Source organism: Accipiter gentilis, chromosome 4, assembly GCF_929443795.1.
Source record: "Accipiter gentilis chromosome 4, bAccGen1.1, whole genome shotgun sequence".
Classification (NCBI taxonomy): Eukaryota; Metazoa; Chordata; class Aves; order Accipitriformes; family Accipitridae; genus Astur; species Astur gentilis.
In genome coordinates this window covers 48,152,154-48,179,401 of record NC_064883.1, presented here as the reverse complement: position 1 = coordinate 48,179,401, position 27,248 = coordinate 48,152,154, and the positions used below count along the sequence as shown (strand labels likewise).

At 46.4% G+C, this 27,248-nt stretch overlaps 2 protein-coding genes across 8 annotated transcripts in view; both read right to left on the bottom strand.

Moving 5' to 3' along the window:
• On the bottom strand, positions 1-9,205 carry LOC126037982 (uncharacterized). Its single transcript, XM_049798969.1, has 5 exons — positions 9,089-9,205; positions 6,265-6,427; positions 5,197-5,712; positions 2,597-2,695; positions 1-1,927 (listed from the first exon to the last, which is right to left on the bottom strand). Exons 1-5 carry the CDS (start codon positions 9,203-9,205, stop codon positions 1,845-1,847), a joined length of 978 nt encoding a protein of 325 aa, XP_049654926.1. The 3' UTR covers positions 1-1,844.
• A 3,019-nt stretch (positions 9,206-12,224) lies between these two features.
• The window catches only part of SMARCD3 (SWI/SNF related, matrix associated, actin dependent regulator of chromatin, subfamily d, member 3), a 115,972-nt gene continuing 100,948 nt past the window's right edge, over positions 12,225-27,248 (bottom strand). For all 7 annotated transcript variants that reach the window (XM_049798312.1, XM_049798309.1, XM_049798311.1 and 4 more), the window contains 4 exons: positions 22,222-22,357; positions 19,889-20,011; positions 16,477-16,578; positions 12,225-16,378 (listed from right to left, as the gene is read on the bottom strand). In XM_049798312.1, coding sequence (XP_049654269.1) covers positions 16,325-16,378; positions 16,477-16,578; positions 19,889-20,011; positions 22,222-22,357 — 415 coding nt within the window. In that variant the 3' untranslated portion in view covers positions 12,225-16,324. The remainder of the gene's footprint in view (positions 16,379-16,476; positions 16,579-19,888; positions 20,012-22,221; positions 22,358-27,248) is intronic.

Here is a 27,248-nt window from a genome sequence, read left to right as displayed (position 1 = left end):
TGGGGGCGTGGAGGGGGTGGTGTGGAATATGGAGGAGGGAAAGGAAGCAGGGGGGAGCAGGAGATAGGAGAGCAGGGGGTGCAGGGGGAAACAACTCGCGTGGGTTAGAAACTCAAATGGGTGAAGGGGGTGGGCTGGAGCAGCGGGGGGCATATGGGGGAGAAACACACGCTGGGGAGAAGGTAGGTGAGGGTACAAAGGTGCATGGTGGGACACAGGTGGGGATGACCTACCCTACCCCAGGAAGTCCACCCAGGATGATCCACAGCAGGTAACTCACCTGGGATAACCCGCAACAGAGCATCCACACCAGATCATCCACGCTGGGAGGACCCCCAGCAACGCCCCTCAAACTGCCTGTGCTTCACCCCCAGTCTTCCCCAAACTGGGGAGTTTTTTGCTCTTTCAAAATACTCAGTTTGGGGTGTGTTTCAGTGCTTTTCCACAACATAAAAAGGGGTGATCTTTTGGTTGTGGTTTGTGCATGCAAATGGGGTGGGGTTTTTGCTTTCCAGCTGCGCAAATCCAGGCGGATTTGGCTTTCCCAAGAGTCCCAAATTTGTTTGGTATTTTTCCTTTGCAGACCCAGAATCAGGGGGTTTGGGGTTGTCCTGGTTTTGGCTGGAATAAAGTTAATTTTCTTCTGAGTAGCTGGTACAGGGCCATTTTGGATTTAGGATGAGAATAATGTTGACAACACACTGATGCTGTAGTTGTTGCTAAGCAGTGTTTATACTAAGTCAAGGACCTTCCATCTTCTCGTACCGCCCTGCCAGCAGAGGCTGGGGGTGCACAAGAAGAGTCGCTGAGCTAAAGGAGGATTCCAGGTAAAAAAGGTCAGCTAGAAATACATCACCTCCTCTAAAAGTTAAGAGCAATTTGAACACTTAAAATCAGCATTTAGGCTAATTGATACCATTTTGAACACCTTCTCAGCATACAAGTAAACACTCTTGCCGGTGTTGGAAAACTGTCTCCTTCCTTCCTTACAGCACTGCTGCAGGGAGATAACCCTGGGAGGCTGTGGGACGAGGTCATACGCAATCAGAATCTACACTTACGGATCCACCACAACAGCTACAGCCCTTGCGCTGCTGCTGCTGCTTTGCATCTTGCTTGTTTGGTGAATAAAGCTGAAAGTGAAGTGGAAAACTTCAAAGAGCAAAATGAAAAATAAAGAATAAATCTCAGTAATTCACTTTACACTAAAAAGGTGTGCCCATGTTTATATACATCCAATGAAAACACTTATACTGTAAAAGTATTTGATTTCCCTTTCCCATTACCTTAACTTGCACAGCTCTGAATTCGTACCGTTAAATTATCCCTCTCCAAAGTACACAGTTATAATGGGACTAGGGGGTTTTGTGCGTGTTGCGTAACGTGGAGGGACACCTGGCCAGCTGAGCTGCCCAAGAGAGGCGCTACTGAACTGCCAGGGAAATGCACCATTGAAAGCCAGACAGAAAGAAAGTACTTCAGAGCACTCCGTCAAAACATCAGGAAAAAAACCCCATAACATTCAGTTGCCTCTCTTTTTAAACGTTTAGAAAAATACCTAACTGCTTACATACACCTAACACATCATATACTACAGCTATTTGGCAGTTACAGTTTAAACAATGCAAGTCAGTTTGTAAAATCCCCAGTGCTGCAATACCTCAGACTACCAAAAAGCACTGGTGGATTTCCTAATGCTTTTGGCAGTACTGAAGCAGGCAGAGTAACACGTTTTCATGTTATCTCGACTGTTACAACTGAGAAACCAAAGACCAGTGATGCCATCAACTTTAGGAAGATGGGCTGTGCTTGGGTCTTTGGACTTTTTTTTTTTTTTACTTTTTTTAAAGAGAGTGAAAAGTCTTGTTACTGATGACTTCTACTGTCAAGTCAATCACCTCTGAAGATCCACTCTGATGGGAAGTTCCTAAAACAAAATTTCTTTGAGTGAGAAAGACTTCCATTTTGGAAAATCTCTTTCCAACTGAAGTCAAAATTACACACTGTAGGTTAAAGGAAAAAATACATTCCTGAAGCAGTAACTCATCAAAAACACCTCAGGGCTCACTGTCACTAGTTACAAGGCTGCTAATGCTTCCTGGGAAAGCCTGGGAAACACACAGATGCGACGCCCGTTTGTCCTGTTTTGTCCCCCGTCTCTTCTTTGACCTTTATTGCTTTTAGTACAGATGCTAATTATCTCCATAACGTTTTTGAGTACTACTATAAGATATTTTAAAAAACTCATTGACTGTAAAAGCATAAAGCTTTTATCATGAAAACAAAGTCCGTTTCTTCTGAACACCTGAACTCTTATGAACAGTTTCTTCCCTCTTTTAGTACAAAATTATTTTCACAGTATCATTTACTAGCAAGCACACAGAAACAGATGATTATGCTTTCAGGAAGAGAAAATAAACTGAGGGAAGTAAGCTTTGTATAGGTGTAACATGCTCCGGAACAGGACTTATTTTTAGTATTTGTGTTAAAATATTTAAGGTAAAAAAAAGGTAGAAGGAGAGTTGGCACACACTCAGTGTTAAAGTCCATACTGCAAGCACCTTTGGAAAAACGCAGACACACATCGTAGGTGTACCTTGTACTTGCAGGCCACTACGGAATCTTTCCATCTGTCTCGTACCTTCACGGCAGAAGAAAGGGCAACCACGACGAATTGGTGCCAGCTGACATCCAGCTGAGAGAAGAAAAAAAACATTAGCACAAAGCTGGGTAGGAAGTCCAAGCTGCCTTTCTGTTTGTGAAGGTTTGTGAAGACAGTATGACTGAGCGGAGGAAAAAGTATTTTTGCGTCATTTTCGGTACAGCTGTTGATACAGGCCACTAGAGCTTTTGCATTTTTCAGACAACTGTACTTTTTTTTTTTCTCCTTTCTTTTTTGACTCATTGGCAACTTTACTTTCACTAGAACTCACTTTCCTAGATACACGCAGGTGACACACCCAGAGATCTACATACATTTTCTCAAGCTTTAGTACAGCCAAGGCTCCATCAAACCTATACGTCCAAGGTGAGTATTTTTGCTAAAGAGCACAGCAACACATCTGTCCTTGTGAACTGCCTTGTTGCAAAAAAGGAATCATTTTTTCGAGTCCGTTGCTCCAAACGGGCAAGATCTTTTAAAACTGCAGCTGTGCCACCAAACCCGCTCAGGGTCCCTCCTAGCTTTTGACCGCCCTGAGATTTAACAGGCACACGCTCCATTCCACCTTCCAACAGCAAAAATACGTTAATGCTCTCGGACCCAGAGAGCAACCCTACGGACGTCCACGCACACAGCCTGCCGTTTTGATGAGGAGCCACCGAGCATCCCTGCGAGCACAGCTGCACGCGCCAGATCGGTTTCACCTGCGCCGCGAGTTACCGGTTTGCAGTGAACGTAGTTTCTGACGCTTTACACTGAAAACCGTATCTTGACGCTTCGACACAGCAGAAACGACCCATCACTAGGATGCTACAAAAACGCAGTAACAGCAACTGCAAACCCACAGCAGCAACAGCTCCAGAAATTAGACCAGGAACAAGGGAGAAAAATAAAACAACTTCATCTCACGCACAGGGGAGCGGCAGGCGGAGAAAAGGGTTGGCATTCTGAGCCCTTACAGAAAACAGGCATTCTCCTTCCATTCCTCAGCCCGTCCGTTAAGGTCTAAATGCTGCAACACTACTACGGCAACATCAAGAGTAGGGAACGGCAGCCCTGCCACTGGACTTGCCATCGACCCATGCTATTTACGTAGCAGGACGCGGATGCAGAGGGACACGTTTTGCCACACGCAACCCTGAACTTCCTGAAAATTTACGTTTACCGAAAAAAGCCATTTGGAATGTATTGCCAAACAACATTCGGCAATAAAGCTTTGATGCGTTTGACACACGCAAGTTTTTGGTCACTTGCTATTTGCTTCCTGTTGCTGCTGCTGTTCTTCCTTCAGAAATTCTACCTGTAGCCAAGTTATTCACTACTGGTTCAAGCATTTGCCTTCCTGGTATTACCAGCACATTCACAGAGGCAAGTAACTTAACTGCTCTTCTACAATTATCCAAACGACAATTACAGCCATGAAAGAGAAGGAGAGGTCAGGCAGCAGAAGAGCTCTGCAGGCTGGCACCAGTCAGTATTGCACTCTCTAAAAACAAACAACAAAACAACAAAACCGTGACCCTGTATCCTCCTTTTTTTTTTTTCTTCTTTCAGAGCTCATCCCTGCCTCAGCATTTTGTCTTGTCAGAGCATGAAGCACAAGTGATCCGTACCCTGACGACTTTTGCGTGTGATGAACGCCTGTCCAGAAATAGTCCAGATCTGCAAGACTGGTGTCATTTTTATGGTTTTAATCATCATAACTCAAGTTTTATGTACTCACGCATTTGTGAGGAAACTAATTAACTTCTAGACACTGCCTCTCCTTTTTTTGGGGGGTGGAAATGTGTTAGACTGAAAAACGTTACGATTCAGAGCTCCCAACCACAAGGGAGTGGTGGAGAAATCAGTGAAAGCAAAGACCAACAGCAGCAACTTCAACTGAAAGTTGGCTTTAATTCTGATCACGTACTTAAGCGACTCTCCAAGTCTATGCCTTGGTCCTAGGAATGACTAGCCCCTTTTTGGAAGGACAAACTTTTTTACTTAAAAGTCCTAGACTGAAGACTCCACTGAACAGAATGGGGATTGTGCCACGGGACAACATGCCATCAACACTCTTAATGGGGAAGAAAAAAAAAAAAAACCCCCAACAAATAAAAATCAAGTTTAATTACCAGTTCCCATCATGTTTCACTCACTACATTTCTACTGGCATCTAGGTGCTCAAAAATGAACTACAGGGACACCACATATTCCTAAAAATTCAGTTATACATAAAAAAGTAAAAGGCTATTTCCAACTTGCCCATAAAATCAACATGAACAGAGAGAAGAGAAACACTCAACCCTGAAGAAGCTAACAGGCAGCTCTGAATTTACCAGACAGGAAATTTCATTCTTTCACCTGAAACAAAAACACATCAAGCGACCAGTTCAGGAACAGGGCACGATCTGTTAACAGCAATTTTTCCATCAGCTTTTCTGCACTAGCAGCATATTTGCCTTCTCTGTGGGTTTAACGTGGAGCATCTGTAGTGCCCTCGAACTCACAAGCGTTTCTCTCCGCTCCCCCAGCCCGATACGTGCGATTACCTGAGCAGCAAGTGGAATTGACCACGCAGGATTTTCTTCGTGTGACGCGGAATGTGACACTGGAAGAAGAGGAGACAAAGAAATGAACCTGCTTGTCACACCCAGCCAACGGTGAAAAGACAGGGGAGGATTCTGCCGGAACGGCTCTGCACCCCAGGAGCTCCTGCTGGCTGGTTTCTCTCCCCTTTGCCCGGTACCGAGGGGACGACGACACCTTGTCCGCGCCCCCTTGCGGGGGGGCTGCCCCAGGAGAGCCAGGGGACCCCCACCTCGCTTCTGCCCACGGGAACGGACCGGGCGAGACCCTCCACGCAGAGAGAGGAGCATGGCGTGGATTGCATCCCTGAGGGAAGAGGCCGGGCTCCCTGCTGGCAGAAGGACAACTCACCTCCCTGCTGCTCGGAGCTACTTGCTGCGGACAGCCCTGCCTGCGCCCGGCCACTCTTCGGCCATGCTGGGAGCACAGTCCGGCCGACGGACGCTCCAGCGAAAAGATGCTCCAGCTAATCGCGCCTTCTGCTCGTTACAGCCGCAGGTACTTTTGCCTCTGGATAATGCACGCTCCAGACAGCGGACACCCCGCCTCGTTCCAGCTCCCGCTTGCTACAGTTCTGGCTTGTTGAAGCCCCAGCTCCGCACTGAAGCTCCGGCTGATTGCAGCTGCTTCTCCTTACAAGCTCCAGCTACGTGCAACGGCCTGGGCTTTCCATAAGGCTGTATATCAACTGCTGCCAAAACTGGAGCATTAGGATTAAACATCAGAGTTACACACCAAGTAAATATCCGTTAGTTTGGGCGATTAATTACTTAACAACTATTCTGAGCAGTGCAGAAAGAAGAGCTGGAGTCCAAGAGGGCACGTGAGGTCTGAAAAGCGCCTTTCCCCCCACAGACCACCGCAGATGTTGAGTTCGGCCCACTGCGTGCCGGCCCCCCGAACTTTGGCGTCCGACACAACCAGACCCCCATCTCCGGGGAGGGTCCACGCACCCTGCCCGCCCCCCGCTTCCCCCCACAGCCCCCAACACCCTCCCACCCGCCTGCAAAACCAGCCAAGCCGGCTCCCACTTTTGGCCTCCACACCAGCTGACTCGGGGCCCATTTGGGAGCCAAAAAACCCGGCTGCTGAGCCTGTTCTCAAGGTCCAAACACGCAGGGCCAGACCTCTGTTTCTGGGCCCAAAGCCGGGCAGCTCGGTCTGCTTCCGAGCCCCCACATCAGCCACGTGAGCCTGTTGTCAAGCCCCAGGAACAGAAAACTTGTTCTCCATTTCTGACCCTGCAGCGCCCACGGGCGACGCCGAGTGTCGCCACCCCACAGCCCTGCACCCCCGGAGCCCCACACGTATTTTCAGGGAGCGCTCGGGACCTGCTGAGGGCCCGGCCCCACGCCTCTGCGGGGCAGCCCCAGCACAGGCAGGGCGCCGCTTCTCGATTGCCGTTTCAGGCTTTATTTCCACGCCATCAGTGGCACGGCCAGGCCACCCCACACCAAACCCCCCAGCCGAAGCACCCCCGTGGGTAGCCGGGCCCAGCCACCCGGAAAACAAGAAAACCAAAGAGGGAACAAGAGAGAACCGCGCTCACGGCATGGCCTCTGGCAGAGGGAAAGAGGCAGCAGCGACCGTTATTACCGTAGCTCCACCCTGGCCGGAGCCCCTCCGTCCGCAAGGGCTTCCGCGGACGGACGCCGCTCCTTCCCCGCACCGCTGCTAACGGCACCCACGTTAAGGGAGACTCGAGAACACCGGAGGGCCAGCTTGCTGCCCTCACGACAGGGCTCGGGGGCTGCCTGCGGCTGCAGCACAGGCTTCAGGAGAGGGGCTGCAGCTGGGGGCAGCCGCAGGGGCCGAGCGGGGCCGGGGGAAGGCGCCGGGGGAAGGCGCCAGGGGAGCTCCGGCGACTCGGGGAGGCGCCCGCTGGCTGCGCCTGGGGGGTGCCCGCCTCTGTCCCCTCTTCCCTTCTGTCGGCTCTCGGGGACCTGCCCGGCGCTGCCCTGGCCCGGCTCGCCTCCGGCGGACCGGGAGCCTGCCGCGGCGGCCGCTTCGCAGCTTCCCGTCCCGCCAGCCCCGGGCGGCCAGCGGGCAGGAGGCACCCGCCGCCGCCCCCGCCGGAGGGGATCGCTCGCCTCACCCGCGGTCCCAGCGCTCGCCCGCTGCCGCCGACACCCGCACCCTGCGCGCCGCCACGCTGCTCCCGGTGACCGCGCATGCGCGCCGGCCGTACGACGGCGCGCCGGAGGCCTCAGAGCCGGCGCGCGAACGCCGGGCTGCAGTACCGCACTTTGCCCACAAGGCGGCACCAGCGGCGGCGGCGCTGCTGCTGCGCACCTGTGCGGTGCCGGCGCTGCTGTTCCGCGCTTTGCGCTCGGAGCGCCCGCCGACACCGCGCCCGCGGGGCGGCAGCGGCGTTTCCTTACCGGGAGGGAGGAAGCAACGAGCGCGGCGGCACTTTCCCCCGGGGCCGCGCTGCCGGTACCGTCGGACCACGGGTGCCGTTACAGGGGCACCACCGCGCCTTTGCAGCCTCCGAGCTGTAGTACCGGATTTTGGGCGCCGGGCAGCAGCATCCCCGCCGTAACGATCCTCTTCCGAGCGTCAGCTGCGTGAGGGATGACTGACAGCTCGGCCCAGTAGAGACCAGCCGCAGGCGGCAACTCCTTACTGGGGGCACAGGGCTGACGTCGCCCTGCCCTTTCCCCACTCGCAGCCCGGGCAGGCCTCTTCATCGCCTCCCTTCCAAAAAGCACCCGAGCGGCTGGAGCGTTTACAGCAGTCAAGTGCAAGGAACAGACAATTCGGGCGGCCTCTTCTGTCCCTGCCCCCCCCCCCCCCCATTATCTAGAGAGGAGAAGCAGCACAGGGAACCTGCAAATGGGGGGGATGGGGGGGAAGGGGGCTGTCCCCTGGAGCAAGCCCCAGGGACTGCTGTATCCCTCTGCATGGGGCATCAGGGTTGCGGGAGCGACAGCAGCCAGTCAGCAGACGCTGGCGAGAGATTTACAACAAGAAATAACGCCTGGTTCAGCTGACAGCCTGAAGGCAGGCCACAAGAGACCCAAAGCTGCTTCGTGCCAGAGGGGCAGCTCTGTTCGGCAGGAAAGGCCGCGGCCCAGCGCACCAGATGCGAGCGGCCCACCTGCAGGCGAGCGATACCCCGGCGACCCTGGGGCTCAGTCGGGGTGGGCACCTCCGTGCTATCAGAACGCTGCTCTCCTAATCCTGCACGCACGCACGCAAGGCTCCTTGCACGGGGCTTGTCTCTTATCGAAGAGACGCTGCACGGTGTTACTTACAGCCCTGCCCTCCGGCGTGCAAAGTAATCAGACGTGAAGCAGGGAAAGCAAAGAGGCCTGTCGGGATATTAGATGTCCTCAGCAGAGGACCACAGAGCCCTCGAGGTTCCATCTTTGCTCCCTACAGGAGCGTGGCTCCACACTCCTTGCCGCTCCTGCCAGCAAGCATCACAATTGCCCTTCGCCGCCTGCAACACGGCCCCAGTACTGCCGCTTACAGAGCGAGAGGCGCTCGCTATAAAGCAGCGGTCCCGGCGCTCGCCTGCTGGCGCCGAGACCCGCGCCCTGCACGCCACCACGCTGCTCCCGGGGATGGCGCGTGCGCCGGAGGGGCCGGAGCCGGTGAGCGAACGCCAGGCTGCCCCACGCGAAGCACGGCGCATGCGCCCGGGAAGCGTGTCCGCACGGCTGGTCGGGGAGCGGGCGCAGCGGGAAGCCTGCGGAAAACCACGTGAAACCCACAACACAGCTACACCTCGTGCCGCGCCGCGGGGTCCGCGGCGGCGGCAACAAGAACTACCCCGTACCACACGCGCCTGAGAGCAACGCTACGGCCCGCCTGCAAAAACTACGGCTCCCGGCATGCCCTGGGAGGCACCGTGGCCGACCGGGAGCTCCGTGCCCCGGGACTACAGCTCCCGGCATGCCGCGGGAGGTAGCCCGCCCTGCTTCCTGACCCTGCGGGGACACCGTTTCCATTTCCACCCGCCTCCATGCCGGCGCAGCCGGAATCCCCGCCGAGCCGCAAGCGACGCACCCGGGGCTCCTCCAGCCCTGGCCCACAGCCGGAGCCCAGCAGGAACAGGGGGAGCACGGCCCGCCCCCCCCAGCGCCTCACCTCCTCCTCCCCTGGGCTCCCTCACAGCCCCTCGCCCCGTGCAGAGGGAGCGCAAACGCAGCCCGGAGGGCAAAGGGGACGGACGGCCAGCGTCTATTCAGTCAGTCGCACGCCTATCGAGTCCTGCCAGCGAGTCTGCTCCGGGGCTCGGGACGCCCCCCGGCGCTCCCCCTGCCCCTCGGACACCTCGGCAGTCAGTCCGAGAGGTCCGTCAGGGAACGCACGGTCGGTCGGCTGGCTCCTGGAGCGATGGGCTGCTGGGCAGAGGCGAAGGCTGCCAAAAACAAGGAGCAGGACACTAGAAGAGAGGAGAAAAGCGGCAGCTGGCTGGAGCGGGGGTGTAGCGAGAAAGCACGAGAAAGCAGGGAGCGGGACAGTGAGAGAAAGAAAAGGAGAAGAAAAATGACAGGCACAGCGAGATGTGGGGGAAAGAGAGCAGGACAGAGAAAGAGAGGCAGAAAGAGGGAGTGGGAGCAGGACAGAGAAGGAAAAATAAGGACAGGGAGCAGGATGGAGATGCAGGAAAAACCTCACATAGGCAGCATGACGGGGATTAAAAAAGAATAGGCGCAGGGAGCCAGACAGAGGGATACAGTGAGAAATGATGGGACAGGGAGCAGGACAGAGCAACCGAGAATGACAAAGGAAGAGAGAGCATGAGAGAAACAGGGTACTGGGGGGGAGAAGGTCAGATAGAAGGACAGAGGGAATGAGGGTCAGGGACCAGGGCACTGGGACAGAATGAGAAAAAAAGGGGCAGCGAGCAGGACAGAGTGGTAGAGACACAAGGACAGAGAGAGAAAGATAATGACAGGGGGACAGACAGGGGCAGGGAGCAGCAGGGAGGGTTGGAGAAAGAGATGGGGAGCAGGACAGAGGGTTATGAAGAGAAAAGTAAGATGAGGGAGAAGGACTGAGGAGCAGAGACAGAAAGGTACAGGGAAAAGGACAGTGAGATGGAGGAAAAAATAAGGTGAGGGAGCAGGACAAAAGGACAGACAGAAAAAGGAGAGGAAGAAGGAAGGATAAAGATGAGGAACAGGGAGTGGGATTTACGGGGAGAGAAAAGTAGGACAGAGAACAGGGGAGAGGGATTGCATAATACAGAGAGAGATGCAGATTGGGACAAAGAGACGGAGAAGGTGAAAACAGTGATGGGCTGGAGGACGTGTTTCTGACAACCTGTCGCTCCTGATGTCACTTCCGTGGTCTCAAAAATGGGACATAGCACAAGATAGAGGAATGACTGAGTGAAAGAAAAGACACAGGGAACTTTTTAAAAAGAAAAGAAGAAAAAAACAAGAGAGTGCAAAATAGTGATAGGGAACAGGATGTGAGAAGGATGGGGAGCAGGATGTGAACAGGATGGGGAGCAGACAGAACAAGAGAGGAATAAGAAGCAACAGGAAACTTAAAAAAAAAAATCTGCATTCCTCCTCTCAGAATTCGGGAAAAAAAGAGCCTGCCTGTTGCTGCTCCAAAAGGAAAGGGATAAAATGTGTGGGACTGTTGTTACTAAAAGATGATTGCTACTTGCTTTTCCTTCTCCATGAGGAACTGTGCAGACACTCATTTTTTCAAAGGCAAAAATAACTTTTGTTTATCTCAGCTGCTGAGATTTCCTAGACAAACTTCCAAACAGAACTTTCCCCATGCTAGGTGGAGTATTTATATAGACATGCAGGAATTTTTTTTCAAGTCTGTTTGCTTTCTTCTCAGATAAAGGTTACTACTTCTGCTTTCACTAAGCTGCTGAAGTAATTCTAAGTCTTCATTTCCACTTTCACCCTTCTTTCTACTCTTCACCCACCCCGCTTCTTTGTGTCATTCCCTCTTGAAAATCTGTTGGGCTAAGAAACCTTAACCCAGAAACAAAACCCTCTTCACTGAGCTGGTGAATTGCAGCTTGCTCCTCCTGACAAAGGTTTCTAATATTAGTGGCTGTGTAGTACCTCTGTTGGAAGGCTGCTAGCTGTTTGCACAGCTTACTCCAGGCTCCTCTGTAGTTAGAGACTAATTTGTGCTAGAGCTTAGCACTAGTGACTGAAGTACATGAAGACTTAGGCCACATGAATTGTACTTTAACCCTTGTTTTTATCTATGGAAATGTAACTGGTAGATAAGGAAGTATAAATAAAATTTTAACTGTAGGATATTCTGTAACAAAAGATTAGGAAATGTCTCAAGACAGACAAAAAGGGTGCCTGGAGGCTGCGGGAGCAAATCAGAAGAAAAGATCCCAGACTCTGCAAACAGGAATGGATGAGTGTTAAGTGCTATCAGGAAATCAAGTGACCTATAGAGACTATAAAATCCAGTAACAATTGACAGGCAGGGTCCCTCTTCAGAGGTACCCAGCTGGAGTTGTAACTACTATGACATATTAAGCATAGCAGAAGGAACTCTGATTCTTTTATTAAAGCGGAACCTAGGGACAAGCCCTGTTGAGGTGGCATCCGCATAATTCCTACTGTGGTCTAGATGGTCACTGTATAATTCCTACACCACCTCTCAGCATTCAAGCTCTAGCCCCAGCTGCAACTTTTTAGTTGACTACAACTAATAACAGTGATAATGTGAAATGTACTCAAATGACCAAGCAACTGACCCGGAGAAGAGCCAGACCTCTCCAATGGTAAGGATTTCTCACTTAGTATGGAAATGGCTGAAGATGGAATCCAGTGAAGAAACAAATTCACATAAGAAAGATCTAAAGAGCAACAGTTCTCACCTTTGTCAAGCCCCATGAAAACCTGTATATGTATGCCCCTCTGTGTGTGCGTGCAGGTGCGTGCACAAGTGAAACAGAAATCCAAAAACTCAAGAATGTTATCAGGAGCAGAAAGAAACCAACTGTACCTGTCTTTGTTAAGATACATAAGGTTAGTGCAAGAGATACAAAGAAACAAAGTATTTATTGTTAAAAGCTTTTCTACGAATCACTCGGCATCATACAATGAAGATATGGTGGCTACAGAGTAGAGGGAGTCTCTCTCTCTCTCCCCCCCACCCCATACACGTATTTGCTCACTCTCACAAACCCACAGTTGTATTTTTTTAATGGAGTTCCTTTCTTCAATGAGATTGGAAAAGGTGTTTATCATACAGGATCTGGCAGAACAGATACATCCTATTAAACAACAGAGCAGTTACAGAAAGGAGACCTCTTTCTTCAGGAAAAAAGAGCTTTCTTTTCCCCCTCATCTCTTTGCACTGCCATAAAAGGGTTCTCAACACAAAAACAGGCCAAAAAATCCCCAGTAGCTGACTAGCATTGTGGCAAAATTAGGAGCCCTAGGATATGCACCAGTATTGATATATGGACTAATATTTTCACTCAGCTTCCACAGGATAAATCTAAACAATGTGGTGTAAAAATCTGCCAGCTGAAACAATGTCTGCATTACAACTACCAACCCTGCTAAGTCAAACAACTGAATCCCTGTTAATAACAGTGGAAAATGTTTTGGCAATGTGTCTCGGAGTTATCTGCAGAACGTTTGGTTCTGTCCTGCATGCCCATTTCCCGGGCTATATACAAGTTGAGACTGGCTCTCTCCCACATGCTCTCTACATGTATACATACACACATGCACACAAATACTAACTCACATGGACTGTGCTATTTCCAACAGAACTCTGCACATTATCCTGTGCTATGTCTTACTGGCACTTCAGTGGCGCTCTGCTTCATCTTTTAATTTCATTTTCCACTGCTGTATTCTTCTCTCTATTCCATAATCAATTTTTTCCCTTTAATTTCTAAGAAACACTTGGTCTGAATGCTGACTCATGGCCAACAGCAAAAAGGACTAAAGACAGTGTTTCAAACCTGCCATGTCAACACTTCAGCTCCAAGATATATTTCCCTTCTATTGGTGCTCCAGAATTCTGTTTTAACCCTTTCCTAGACTGATGCTGTATTTTCTAACAATCTATATTACCATGTGTACATTCACTACTATGCACAGAAGATTTTTTTGCAGCATGCACAGATTTGTATTGTACTGTGGCAGCAACTGAAGACCCCCAAACATCTTCTTGTCATCTTTTGTACACACAAAAAGACAACCATCCTGAACTTAGAATGAATTCATCATTCACAATCTGCCACAATTACATGCCTGTTCAGTACCACTGCCTTTCATTTTCGTATGCCCAAGCAGCATTTGGTCCAATTCCTCCCTGTATTGATCCATTATTTCTCTTCAAATATCATTTCTCTCTTTTGCAAACAAGCAAGCTCCTGGCTGCACTCCTGGAACAGAGGACAGAACTCTTCTCTGCATCTCTTCAGTAAAAGGCCCAAACTGCTTCTGAACACAGGAAAAAAAAGGCATCAAAATATCAGCCCCAGTTTACCAAAGGAAAGACATGTGACAGCTATTCCTAAGACTCACTGTTGGTGACTAGTCTTTTAATGTATAGTAGGAATATGGACAGTGGGACATAAGAATTTAGATTTTGGACTGCCATCTTCAGTGCCATCTACAGTGGCTGACTCATGTATGTGCATGCATGTGTGCGCGTGCACACACACACGCTTCAGTATAGCATTGGTACTTAAGATACATTCACCTTCCAGTGATGCTGTTGTGAACGCTGGGCAGCAATACCACATTGGTTTTGTTACTTTTCTCTGAAAGAGACTTGGAAACAGATCCATCCAATTCTGCAGAGAGATTCTAAAAGCAGGCTGGACTCTATTATGTTGCCAGCTGTGGCACATGACTGAAATTTCTCTGTACAAATATTTGGCACTTCAGTGGGAAAGTTCTCAAAAACCAGAATTCCCTGGCAAACATCCTACAGGCATCTATCCCAGTCCCACGCCCTTCTCACATCCTTCCACATCTGTCTCTGCATTTCTTATTCCTGGAGACTGAATGCATCTCCTGAATGTAGCTGCTCTGTTTACCACATATAGAAAAGAGTTTTATACACTGGACAGCATGCACACAACTGACACAGCAGCGCAATAAATATGGAAGCACAGTAGCAGATGACCCCCACTGTTTTCCCTCATAATGCTTGCTTGTAGTCCAATTAGTGGAGTCCTAACGTAAATGAGATTTCAAGTCATTCATTGTCTGGCAGCCTCACAGCCCCTCACTATACTTAGTTTAAGATTGCAGGATTTCACATTTTACTGTAAAAAGAGGTTTTAACACAAAAAAGTTCTAAACAAAGCCATTCCCGGTAAAAGGCCTCAGGCAAAAAGGTACAGCTATGCTTTTTCTCACACCAGTGGTTTTGCATGATGGTACTGCCAATATATGACTGCACTCAAATGTAAATTTTCCAAGACATCTCTGAACACAATGGACAGAGTAAAAGCTATGGCACTATTGTGAAAGCAGAGGTATTAAATAGAGGGGTGGAAGAGAAGACTGTCTCTTCTGTGACTGGACAGAAGAAACTTTTAAGTTCAACTAAGAAAGAAATTGGCAAAGATAGCAGAAGAGAAACGGACAATACTACAGCAAAATGCATTACTAATAAGAGTTGCCTCCCTTCTGTACCACATGTGAATTCGATCCTCTTTCCAAGAAAGTGAAAGAAAGGAGATGAAAAGGAGAAACCTAGGAGAGGGTTTTGAGTGCCACATCATCTGGACAAAGAGTTATACTTTGGCAGCTGCTTTTTGGACTAGAAATCATGTTGGGCTATTAATTACAAACTAATCTATGCACTACAAAAAATGAAGTGGGGGGAAGGATTTAATGAAGATGTCCCTGCTTCCAAGTAAATATGGTATAAATTCCCATAGTCTAAAATTTGTTGTACATTTACAAAGAAGATGGTTTCCAAGGGATATGTCCTCTGGGCTATTTAAGGCTGATAGTGCTTTATAACTCAACAGCATCCTATATAACCAGTATGTATCATATATGGGGGAACTAAATAATTCATAGTAAGAGGCAGTTCACCTATGATCAAAATGTGAGACCAATCTAGAGACTCTGTTAACATCTTGAAGTAAAGAGAAAACTGCCATTTATATGAAGTTAAGCTTCTTGCATTCTGCACCAACTTAACAATTAGGGAAGTCCTCTTCAGTGCTGATCCCTACTAGCACACAGAGAAACATTTAAGAAATGCTGTACTTTACATATATGCTTGTTGTTAAAATCTGCTGTGTTCAAGGCAGGTATCAGCAAAGTACCATTAAGTTATTTTCATTTTCTCAGAATGACTCATTTCTTGCTTCAACCTCAGCTTTGCTACCACTGATACCAACTGATGCCTAAGAAGCTCTTATCCCAGGGGTAATTCTCTTCCTCTCAGTACAGCATATTGATCATACCCATCTAGTGATGCATAATTCAGTCTACCTTTCACTGCAGGGGCAAGGGAAAGAGGAAGTATTAGAGTTTGCAGAAGGGATGTCCTGACTATACTTCTTTCTTCCAGAGGGGCTCTTCATTCCAGGAATGAAAATCCTCCTAGTTTGTTCTTTCACATGGTGACATGGCTTCTTGCACTGCTCCAGCTGAAATAAAAACTCTGTTCAGGAATATAAAGCATTCCACAGCTATAAGAAAGACTATCTTCTCTAATTCCAGAGAAGTTACTATTTGAGACTCTTGGGTAACATAGGATGAGAACTGCATTTATTTCTCTAAATCTGTAGTCTCCTATAACACCTATCTCAACCTCCCCCACCAATGCCACCCACGATTCTATGCATAGCCCATTAGGATTTGCTGTGTAGTGTCTGAACTTTCCACTAAAACTTAATGATGCGCATTGATGAATGAACCTTTTATCTTCTTTGACACTTGTATGGCGCTGTCTGTGGCCTGGAATGGTTTGAGACACCACCCACGGGCAAGATTATCAAGGGTCACACTAAAGCTGGTGTTCTGACTGGTGTGGTGATGGTACATTCTCATCCAGTCAGGAAGCAGGTCCATGTGTAACAGTGAGCTAAGTAACACTGAAAGGTCCACTGGTTTGGTGGTCATGATGCCAATGGGATCTTGTGAGCAGTACTTATGTGTTGCGCACTCCCAGAGATTGTTCCAGTTCCTGCCGGCGCTGCTGGATCTGAAAGAAAACGAGAAACTGTACAGTTCAGCAGATTCAGTTGTTCAGTGGCAAGAAGATTCATTTATAAGCCAGCAGTGTGGATAATTCCTTCATACCTTGCAGTAGAAATATCTGCTCACAGCCTCTTGAGACCATGGCTCATGATAAAATTCAGCTCTGCGTTCTTCCTCTGGGTTTCCAACTACATCAGTCATCACCTATGACAAAAATGAAACCATTTTTCACTATAGCTCTTCTACCGCATAGAGAAACGTTCAGATTTACCTAGAGTCAAAATTTATCTACATTACTACATTAAAAACGTTCAGGACTGTTCTCTAAGCCCAAGGCAAATGGACAATGAATGGCATGTGTGCTTACTACCAAACCAAGACGGTTGCATACAAACTGTCAGCTGTGAACAGCTCCTAACTTCTGCTTCTCAACTGTGGCTAGGAATAATTCTAGACACCAGTAGTTGCCCAGGCTAAGTGCCACGATCTCTAAAAATTTAACAGCATGGACAGTTTAGATCCAGTGCCCAGGAAAAGTTCCATGGCACTGTATATTTTATTAGCCTATGTATCCAAAGAACCTCAGTAGTTACCCATAAAAAGGGTAACAGCTTGAAATTGTTAGGGTATTCACATCACATTGAAATACAACTCTATACTACTGTTGCCCTTATCTCAAAGCATACGTTACCTTGATTTTAAGTAAAGTGCTGCTGGGGAAAGCATTAAGGAAAAATAACTATTAAAATTCGAGGAACAGAAAACTCTAGTCATTCCAAAATGGCCAAAGTGCTGAGCTGATTTTTCAGTCTCTATGCAACTGCCAAGAAACCAAGATTTGAAAAACCTGTAAGTTGTTTAAGGAATTAGTGGATGAGACCACCTGGAAAACTGCCGTTAGGGACAAAGGAGCTGAACAGAGCTGGCAGCTCTTTAACGACATTTCTCCTACAGTGAAAGAGCTCTAAATTCCCATGTGTAAGAAACTGGACAAGGAAGGCAGGAGACCAGCATGGCTCAGTAAGGACCTCTTGGTCAAACTAAAGTGTAAGAAGGAAAGGCATAGGCACTGGCAGCAGGGACATGTATCTTGGGAAGAATATAGGGATGCTGCCTGGATGTGTAGGGATGGGCTCAGTAAAGCTAAGGCACAGCTGGAGATGAATTTGGCAAGGGATGCGAAGAATAATAAGAAGGGCTTTTACAGGTACGTTGGCCAGAAAAGGAAGGTTAAAGAAAATGTACCCGTCCCCAGTAAATTAAACAGGAGAGCTGGTGAAAACCAATATGGAGAGGCTAAGTTAATAATTTTTTTTGCCTCAGTTTTCAATGGTAATCTCTTCACACATCTCTCAAGCCCCTAAACCTCAAGGGGGAAAGAAGTCTCTCTCATCACAGCAGAAGATCAGGTTTGAGACCATCTGAGGAACCTGAACATACTCAAGTCCATGGGACCTCATCAGGTCATTTGCATTTCATCAAATGCACACCAGGGTCCTGAGGGAACTGGCTGATGTAGTCACTAAGCCACTCTCCAACACTTTTGAAAAGTCATGGCAGTCAGGCAAAGTCCCCAGTGACAGGAAAAAGGGAAACATCACATCCATTTTCAAAAAGGGTAAAAAGGAGGACCCTGGGAACTACCAACCAGTCAGCCTCACCTCTATGCCCAGTAAGATTATGAAACAGATCCTCCTGGAAAAATGTCAGAACATATGGAAGGCAGGGAGGTGATTAGAGACAGCCAATGGCTTCACCAAAAGCAAATTGTGTGTGACTAATCCAGCGGCCTTCTACAATGGAGTAACTGCACTGGTGGATAACGGAAGAGCAACTCATGTCATCACCTGGGTTGGGGCAATCCTCCGTATCAATAAAGGCTGGGGGATGAATGGATTGAGACCAGCCCTGTGGAGAAGGATTTGAGGATAACTGTCAACAAAAAATTAGATACAAGTCAGCAATATGTGCTTGTAGCCCAGAAAGCCAATTGTATCCTGGGCTGCATCCAAAGCAGTGTGGCCAGCAGGTCGAGGGAAGGGATTGTGCCCCTCTACTCTGCTCTCCTGAGACCCCACCTGGAGCACTGTGTCCAGCTGTGTGGTCCACAGTGCAAGACAGACATGGACCTGTTGGAGTGGGTCCAGAGGAGGCCACAAAGATGATCAGAGGGCTGGAACACCTTTCCTATGAAGAAAAGATGAGAGAGTTGGGGTTGTTCAGCCTGGAGAAGAGAAGGCTCCAGGGAGACCTTATTGTGGCCTTTCAGTACTTAAAGGGGGCTTAAAAGAAAGATGGGGAGAGACTTTTTAGCAAGGCCTATACTGATGGGACAAGGGCAATGTTTTAAAATTGAAAGAGGGTAGGTTTAGATTGGATGTAAGGAAGAAATGTTGTACGATGAGGGTGGTGAGACACTGGAACAGGTTGCCCAGAGAAGCTGTGGATGCCCCATTCCTGAAAGTGTTCAAGGCCAGGCTGGATGGGGCTTTGAGCAACCTGGTCTAGTGGAAGGTGTCCCTGCCCATGGCAGGGGGTTGGAACTAGATGATCTTCAAGGTCCCTTCTAACCCAAACCATTCCATGATTTTATAAAAAAATAAAATTCTGATGACTATGCCTCCAGCATCACAGAATTAAGGGTAAATATAAAATTATTAGCATCTTTTGCAGAGTAGTACTGTGCAATCACAATTCTAATGACAGTAGGGCAGAACATTATAGAAAAGACCCTTATGGGACTGGTTGTCAGTCAAGGAGAACACTGAACAACTGTTGTATGTATGCAGCTAGAGAATACCTTAGTTTGTAAGTTCTTCAAGCTACAGGCTGCTTTATTTAAACATTCTTTCAGATGCCTGTCCTAATAATAATAATCATAACCTTAACAGTAGAGCTTTGGAAGACTATTGACTAACAAACTAGACATTTATATTTGAAAGACACAATGATTTTATTGAAATAATTTCATGGATTCATTAATACTTTTGAAGCACCTGAGTTAAAGACACAAAGTGTGAAACTTTATGAGGAACAAATTATTCATTTTTGCTGGCAAACAACTGAACTTCTTTACATTCCATTTCTTGGGTATCTCAAAGCTAAGCTCAGAGGCAGCTGATATTTAATCTGCCTATTTCTTACATAAGATTAAATTATGAACTAATAAAACACCCAAACTATGTTATTGTACTATAGGATGCTCCTACTGAGTTTTATATAGCTTTAATTTTACACACTACACCAACACAGCCTTGCACTTTGATCTTACTGTCCAACCACAAATTCACCTACCACCCCATTAAGCACCACTGTTCCACTGGAAGTGGAATACAACCTAAACTGTCTTTCCTGCATACTGTCTGCTCTGAGATTACAGTATTCCACTCATGGTCTGTCTTCCACCAATTTTTCATCTGGGATGTTTTAGCTATACACTCTATATACATCTAGATAAAATTCTTACTTAAAAGTTCTGGTTCCACTATTCATTCTTCTTCAAACCTTAGCTCACCTTAAGATCCCTACTTTGGGACCGGAGAAGGTCTTGGATGTATCCTTTGGGATCTTTGGAGAAACTCAGCATGAAATCACGTTGTATTTTTAACTGATTTATGGATTCGATTGTCTCATGAATCTGACAGAAAAAAACCAAAGCAGATGTTACTTAATCCCTCCCATGCTCCAGTGACCCTGAGGTCAACCCCATTAGCATCTTTGTGCTTCTTGTAACGTGCAAAGGTGACAATTCTACACCGCAGACTTGTGCAGGTTCCCATGGCTTTTTCCCTTCAAAGAGGGAGTTAACCACAATCCTGCAATTACATTTTGGTTTCACTTGTACTGCAATACAAGTATGTACAGGATTCTTCTCCACTTCCTGCGTTGAACTGCTGGATGGCATGCTATATACAATACTGAAAAGCTAAGTCATGTCACTGTAAAATGTAATAATTTCCTGTGTATAATCAGTCTTTCTGCCAAGTCTGTGATTTTTCCGGAAAGGTGCTATATAAATATGTCTTTAAACAGTGCCCAATGCAAGAAAGCAGTTATTCTCCTGTTTAATCATCATCCTATATTCAATACCCTGCTGTGATCCTTAAAATTTCTAGTGATTGCCTTATCAAGTCCATGTTAAACAAACTCACATAACAGCTATGACTTCTAGACTTTTTCTTAAGAGAAAGCCTACTAAAGTCACAATGGCTGCAAAAAGAAGACTGTGAACAGTGAGAAATCAGGAGTGTGGAAGTTTTATAGAAAATTAGTCATATATTAGAGAATACATGAGAAATACTATGAAAGAAATGAGTATTAACATGCAGGGAACAACAAAGACTCCAAAGAGAAGTCAAGGTCCTATAATCATCCTGGATAACAAAATCAGGTATGATCAACGGGAGGACAGTTAATGAATCATTTGGACATACACACAGAAAAGTAAACTTTTGCTACCCCATTCCTCTAAATTTCTAGTTTGAGATTGTAAACCTATCTTGTTTAATTTCATGTATACATCTATTTTGCCAAAACAGCTAATGTGGCCAGGCACACCGGAGAAAATAATCCTCCCTTGATCTGGCTATGCCATCAAGGCCACCACTGTAGGCACAACGATATCGTATATTAACAGAAGAGAGCGGCTGTCAACTTAAAATCATTCCTTATTTGGGAAAAGTATGTAGCCATGCTAAAGAGAAATCTGTTGGCATGCACCAAGTTTCCACTAGAGGACTCTGTGGCAGCATAGCAATAAATGGTACAGATGATAATAATGCAGCAGTCAATGCCTCTTTACCCAGAAGTGACTTCAGTAACTTTACTAATCACAGCTTGCCCTCTGCTGTAGCAAATGCTCAAAAAAGAGGTGATACAGACATGGGAAAAGGTGAGCTGTACTGGAAACAGAACAATCCTATGCATGCTGCATGCAAGCTTATATAGGCTGGGAACCAAGTGGCCAAGCAGCTGCCCTGCTGAGAAGGACCTTTCTCAAGAGCCGTAAAACAAAAGATGCCTGAACAGTTACCACAATCCAAAGGATTGCTAGTGTCCAAACCCCCTTTAAAATCACATGAAGACCACAGTTTAACATATTTGTTTCTATTAGAGGTAAACAAACAGAAACTGGGCCTGACTGTATGTCACATAAATCATCTCTGGTCTACGATGTCACACCTCTTCTTCCCTTGCTCTGAGAAGCCACTTTTGTTTATACCCTACCAAGCTAAATCAGCCATTTACACATGTGCCAAAGGCTGGCTAACAGTCCCCGTGACATGAACCCCTAATGCAGTCTGCAGACCTCACCACTGCTATAAGACAGATACTATTATTTGAAGTGCGCATGATCCTCTTTCAATAACACTGAAAACAAGTCTGTCAAACTGCTCCAAGTGATTTTTTTGCCATGCATTTTCTATATCTGCACCTGCGGCAGAGAGCTGTTCTGCAACCGTGCATGCCTAAAACACATCTGGAGTATGAGATTCTCTTAGCTTTGCCTTATAGCAATTTAGCAAGATACCATGACTTCTCAATAAAAAGTCACAGTCAAACAGTTCAGATGATTCTTGACTGCCAGGGGACTCATTATACAATGGAGCACAAGTCTGTGAAACTCTGCTTCTACCACCTAGACAACTGTGTCAGGTCCTGGATCAAACCCTAAGCGGGAATGACACTCACCCCTCTGTATTCCCATTCCATGTGGCTGATGAAAGCACATCCAATTGAGAAGTCCCTGTCTCACGACATTACTGTCTTTGACGTGTGACACCAAAGCCACATGAAGGTACACAATGAGTATATATGCCATGTGATACTTTACTCCTGGGCTAGTACCTTGTTGTCCAATGCTGTAATCTCCTGTTGGTTAGCTGTTGAGAGAAGAAAACTACTCATCTGTCCCTTTAATGGGTCTTCAACTTCTACATCTATGTCATAACAAGCCGTCTTCTTCTGATCGTTGGGGTCAACACTATGGAGAGTATAACAGAAGATCATGAGAACTGCCATAATGAATCAGAATAAATATCCATCCAGCCCAGAATACACAATTCGATAAACCCTGTTGAAGATGCTGTACAAAGAGTTTAAGAATAGGGTATCTTTATACATTTGTATATCCTAGTACATCCTCTCATCTTTCATCAGTCAGAAATTGGAGACTTTTTGAGCTGGAGCTTTTGTCCAGACCATCAAATTAATAGCTACTAATGGACATAGTCTTCATTAAATTGCCTAACATCTTCCTGCGATCCATTATAACTCTGGCCTCCAAAGCAATCCCCAGCAGTAAATACCATACTGGCCTGGTCTCTGCTTGACTGCATCTTTTTTGAGATAGGGTAAGTAGAGCTGTACACTACCGTTCTGGATGGAGCACATAATGACATTTTATTTGGTTCTCAATTCCTTCTCTAATAATTCCTAGCACTGTAATTGTTTTGGCAGCTATGCAGCATTGTAATGATTCCCAGCTACTTCTTAAGAGGTAGCAGTGAATTTGGGGACCACCACTTTCTTTGTAAAGTTGCCTGCTTAATTCTTCAAAGAATAAAACAAGTCATGCCTTCCTGTTACAGAAGTCATATTGATTCTTCCCCAATAGATCACATGTCTATTAAGACCATTCTCTACTACAGTTAGTACCAATTGGCTTCCAATATCCAGGATTGGTCCCGGTATGTTTTTGGCATCACATTAACTACTTACCACCCCGCTGGTACTGAAGGAGATTTCAGTAATAGGTAACACATTGTAGAGAATCATAGCATCATTTAAGTTGGAAAAGACCTTTAAGATCATCGAGTCCAACAATAAATGTAGCACTGTCAAGTCTACCACTAAACCATGTCCTTAAGCACCATGTCTACATGTCTTTTAAATACCTCCAGGGATGGTGACGCAACCCCTTCCCTAGACACCCTGTTCCAGTGCTTGAGAACCCTTTCAGCAAAGAAATTTTTCCTAATATCCAACCTAAATCTCCCTTTCTGCAACTTGAGGCCATTTCTTCTCGTCCTATTGCTTGTTACTTGGGAGAAGACATGGACACCAACCTCACTACAACCTCCTTTCAGGTAGTTGTAGAGAGCGATAAGGTCTCCCCTCAGCCTCCTTTTCTCCAGACTAAACAGCCCTAGCTCCCTCAGCCGCTCCTCCTAAGACTTGTGCTCCAGGCCCCTCACCAACTTGGTTGCCCTTCTCTGGACATGCTCCAGCACCTCAATGTCTGTCTTGTAGTGAGGGGCCCAAAACTGAACACAGTATTCAAGGTGTGGTCTCACCAGTGCCAAGTACAAAGGGACAGTAGTTGATAGTTAAGCAATTTTATGAAAGTCCCTCATGAAAAACCATTTACAACTCCTCATTTAGTGTGTGTTAAATTTATTTCTATTCGATATCTTGGTGTGAAAAAGTTTTTCAGAGACGCTCTTTCCACCTGCCCTCCAAAACCCAAACTGCACAGGTATGGGACCTTCCCTAATCTCTAAAGTCAACATTGATTAGAAGAATGAGCTTATTTTCTTATCTGACTTTAAGCAGCTGACTTCCAACAACAAGCTTTTTAAACTTCATTAATTTCTCAGTTTCAGTAGTAGGCTTCCTACTTCCAATATATTTAAACCAATCTTACTATTTTCTTTTTCATCTTTAACTCTTTGGCTTGTCCTATCCTAAATTTATATTTAATTTGGGGGGGGTTTAGACTTAACATTTACTTTCTCTTTATCTTTAGACTAAAGTTTCTTAGCAAGAAACAGTTTTTCAGCCCAGTAGTTGGTAAATCAGACTTCAGTCATTGTCACTTGTAATATAAAAATACTGGCTTCTCAACACTGTTTTTAAAATGTCTAGGTTGTGTGCATGTGCTGCAGGTAGTAAAAAAATTGGCTCAGGATCTCATTGAGCTTGTTAGACTTGGTGGAGCAGAAGAACTTCCATGGATGGATTTGCTTTAGGAGTGTTGCAAGCAGGTGGAGGGAGGTGATCCTTCTCTATACTCAGCACTGATGAGGCCACATCTGGAGTACTGTGTTCAGCGCTGGGCTTCCCAGTACGAGAGAGGTATGGACCTACTGGAGAGAGCTCTGCGAAGGTCCATGAAGATAATTAAGGCACTGGAGCACCTCACACCTGAGGAAAGACTGAGAGATCTAAGACTTTTCAGCCTACAGAACAAAAGGCCTTGTGGGGGAGGCAGAAGGAACTCAGCAATAACTGAAGGGAGATTTTAAAGAAGATGGAGCCAGGCTCTTTTCAGTGGTACCAAGTGACAGGACAAGAGGCAATGGCTGAAACTGAAACACAGGAGGCTCTGTCTGGATACCAGAAAACACTTTTTTACTTTAAGGGTGACCAAGCACTGGCACAGGTTTCTCAGAGAGATTATGGAGTCTCCCACGTTGGAGATATTCAAAAGCCGCCTGGACATGGTCTTGGCCAAACAGCTACAGGTGACTCTGCTTGAGCAGAGGAGGGCATTTGATCAGACAATCTCCAGAGGTCCCTTCCAAACTCAAGCATTCTGAGATTTTGTGATGCTGTGGCCTTCTGCAAGTGAATCAGCAGCAGAAGGAAGACTACGGAAAACCTGGGTCTGGGTCTGGTTCCACCGCTGATGTCGAAAGCCATGAAGGCTGCTGCACTCAGTGTTGTCTTTGCCTCCATTTTGTGAAGGAAAGTGAAGAAAAGACAGAGCCAGCCTCCTCTTGGAGGTGCACAACAACAAGATAAGAGGCAACAGAAACTCACTGCAATGAGGGCAATCGACTCAGTATAAGGAACTTTTTAAAAAAAACAAAAACCCCACAAAACCACGATGGTACCAAAACATTGGAACAGGCTGCCAAAAGGTGCTGTGGGATGTCCGTCCTTGGCTGGAGGTAGTCAGAACCCGACTGGACAAGGTCCTGAGCAACCTGCTGTAATTTGAACCTGTTTTGTGAAACAGTTGGTATGCATGACTTGCAAAGGTCCTTCTGATCCAAATTATTTTGTGATTACTGAGGCTTAAACAGCTGTCTACCCAAATCATGGTTTTGCCAGATATTCAGTGAATCCTTTGTGTGTTTGAGGACTAAGAGGTCACTTTCAGCCTCTATGTCACAGAGACTAAATTACAGTTAATTTTTATTTTGTTTCTGCAGCTGCAAATACATGTTGTATGTACTGCACGTGTTGCAAGTAAAACGTACAAGTAATATATTTAAATTATGAGCACATATGCAAACGAGGCTTACAACTCCTTAGGAGGGTTACAAAGGAATCAGCAGAATGCTAGTCTGTCTAATATCCTCTAAGTATATTTAAGGATATCTCCAAATCAAAAACTGTGGAGGACATTAACACTGACCAAAAGTAAATGAGAACAGAGCAGCCATACAGCAACAGGGACTCTCCATAAAGCTCGGCTACTCAAGCAAACTTTTTTAATACGGCCAGATGGAGCACAGTAACAACATTCACCCTTCCAGAACACTGGCTAACTAACCTTAACACCTCTGAAAACAAGAAATTAAGATCTGCACTTCATCTTTGTCCTTCCCTTACTTCAGACCTGGCACTAGCCACCAGGAAGGGCTAATCTGTCATTACCAAACAAACAAACAAACAAACAAGTCATGGATAATCCAATCCACCTTTTGAAATCCTCAGTTCAAAACAGGTTAATGGTAGTACTGTAACAGATGAAGTATCTAAGGCTATGGGAGAGGTAAGGTTGAGAGACAGAAAAATCTTTTGCTTGGCCAATAGCATGGCTGGAGAAGAACAATTCTGGAAGAGGCGGCCTTCCTTCACATTTGAGGCTACCATTTCATACCTGAGAGTAGCAGATTCCGCTCAAAACACTGATCAAGATCAGCTGCAGGTTTCTGTCAAAACGGCTAGAGCACCTCATGTAGAAAGGACACTTGACTTTAAGCCAACTGCAAGGTCCGGGGTGGTACACAGTCAAACTAGTGACACTTGGTAACATATTTGAATTGTCACAGGGAGTTAACGCTAGATCTGATATATGCTCATTACATTTCTGCTTCTGTATTTGCAGCTGAAAGCAACATTTATCTTACCCTTGAACAATGGTGTGAAACAGAAGTGTCAATCTTCAGATCAAGTACATACAGGAAACAACTGCTCTGAGTGTACAATAACCTAGTTATCTACTAGATGATTTGAGAAAAGGATGGTCACCATCTATGAAACAGAAGCAATATTACCATGGAAAGAGGTGACTGGTTGTTGTTCTGGCAAAACAGAAACCTTGAGGAACACTGCTAGTAGGAGACAGAAACACGAGTACCGTAATGCCTGTGCCTCTGCTAAATTCAATATAAAAGAAATAGGTTGAAGTTGTCAGGCCTATACTCTACAGGACATGTACCAGCTCCTCCTGGTCTTGACAAATACTATATTAGAAAGTACAAGAGAGGCAGAAATAAGAACAAACTGTTGCTTGTGCTCTGTCAACTTCATCTGCTTTAAGCATGTCTGACTCACTGCTTTCCAAGACAGACTCTCGTAATGCCAGATTCCTCGGTTAGAAATGTACTGCGCTCATCTGCAGAAAAACTAATTTTGCTGTGTCATGACCACTGTATTGGGCAACTCAGATAACACTTTGGAGCAATAACTGTCCTTCTCCCTGTGTTTATTTACTGTTCCATTAATCTTACCCATAAATTTTACCATCAGATTTCACATATTATGCATGACACAGGAAAAAAAAAAAAAAGCTACACCGTGCTGGGCCAAGAACTGATCTTTCTGGTCCCACTAGAAATGACCCACTCACTGATATGTCTCCAAATTGACAGTGAGGGACTTTTTCATTTAAGGTAACCAATAAACTCACTCATACTGTA

Bases quoted from the DNA above. Each gene is read 5' to 3' on its own strand.
- LOC126037982 (XM_049798969.1), bottom strand. From the start codon at position 9,205: ATGGAGGCGGGTGGAAATGGAAACGGTGTCCCCGCAGGGTCAGGAAGC. The intron at 2,696-5,196 runs GTAATCGCACGT...TTCTTCTCTCAG, and splicing joins CAATTCCACTTGCTGCTCAG to CTGGATGTCAGCTGGCACCA. The intron at 1,928-2,596 runs GTACACCTACGA...ATTTTGTTTTAG, and splicing joins TAGTGGCCTGCAAGTACAAG to GAACTTCCCATCAGAGTGGA.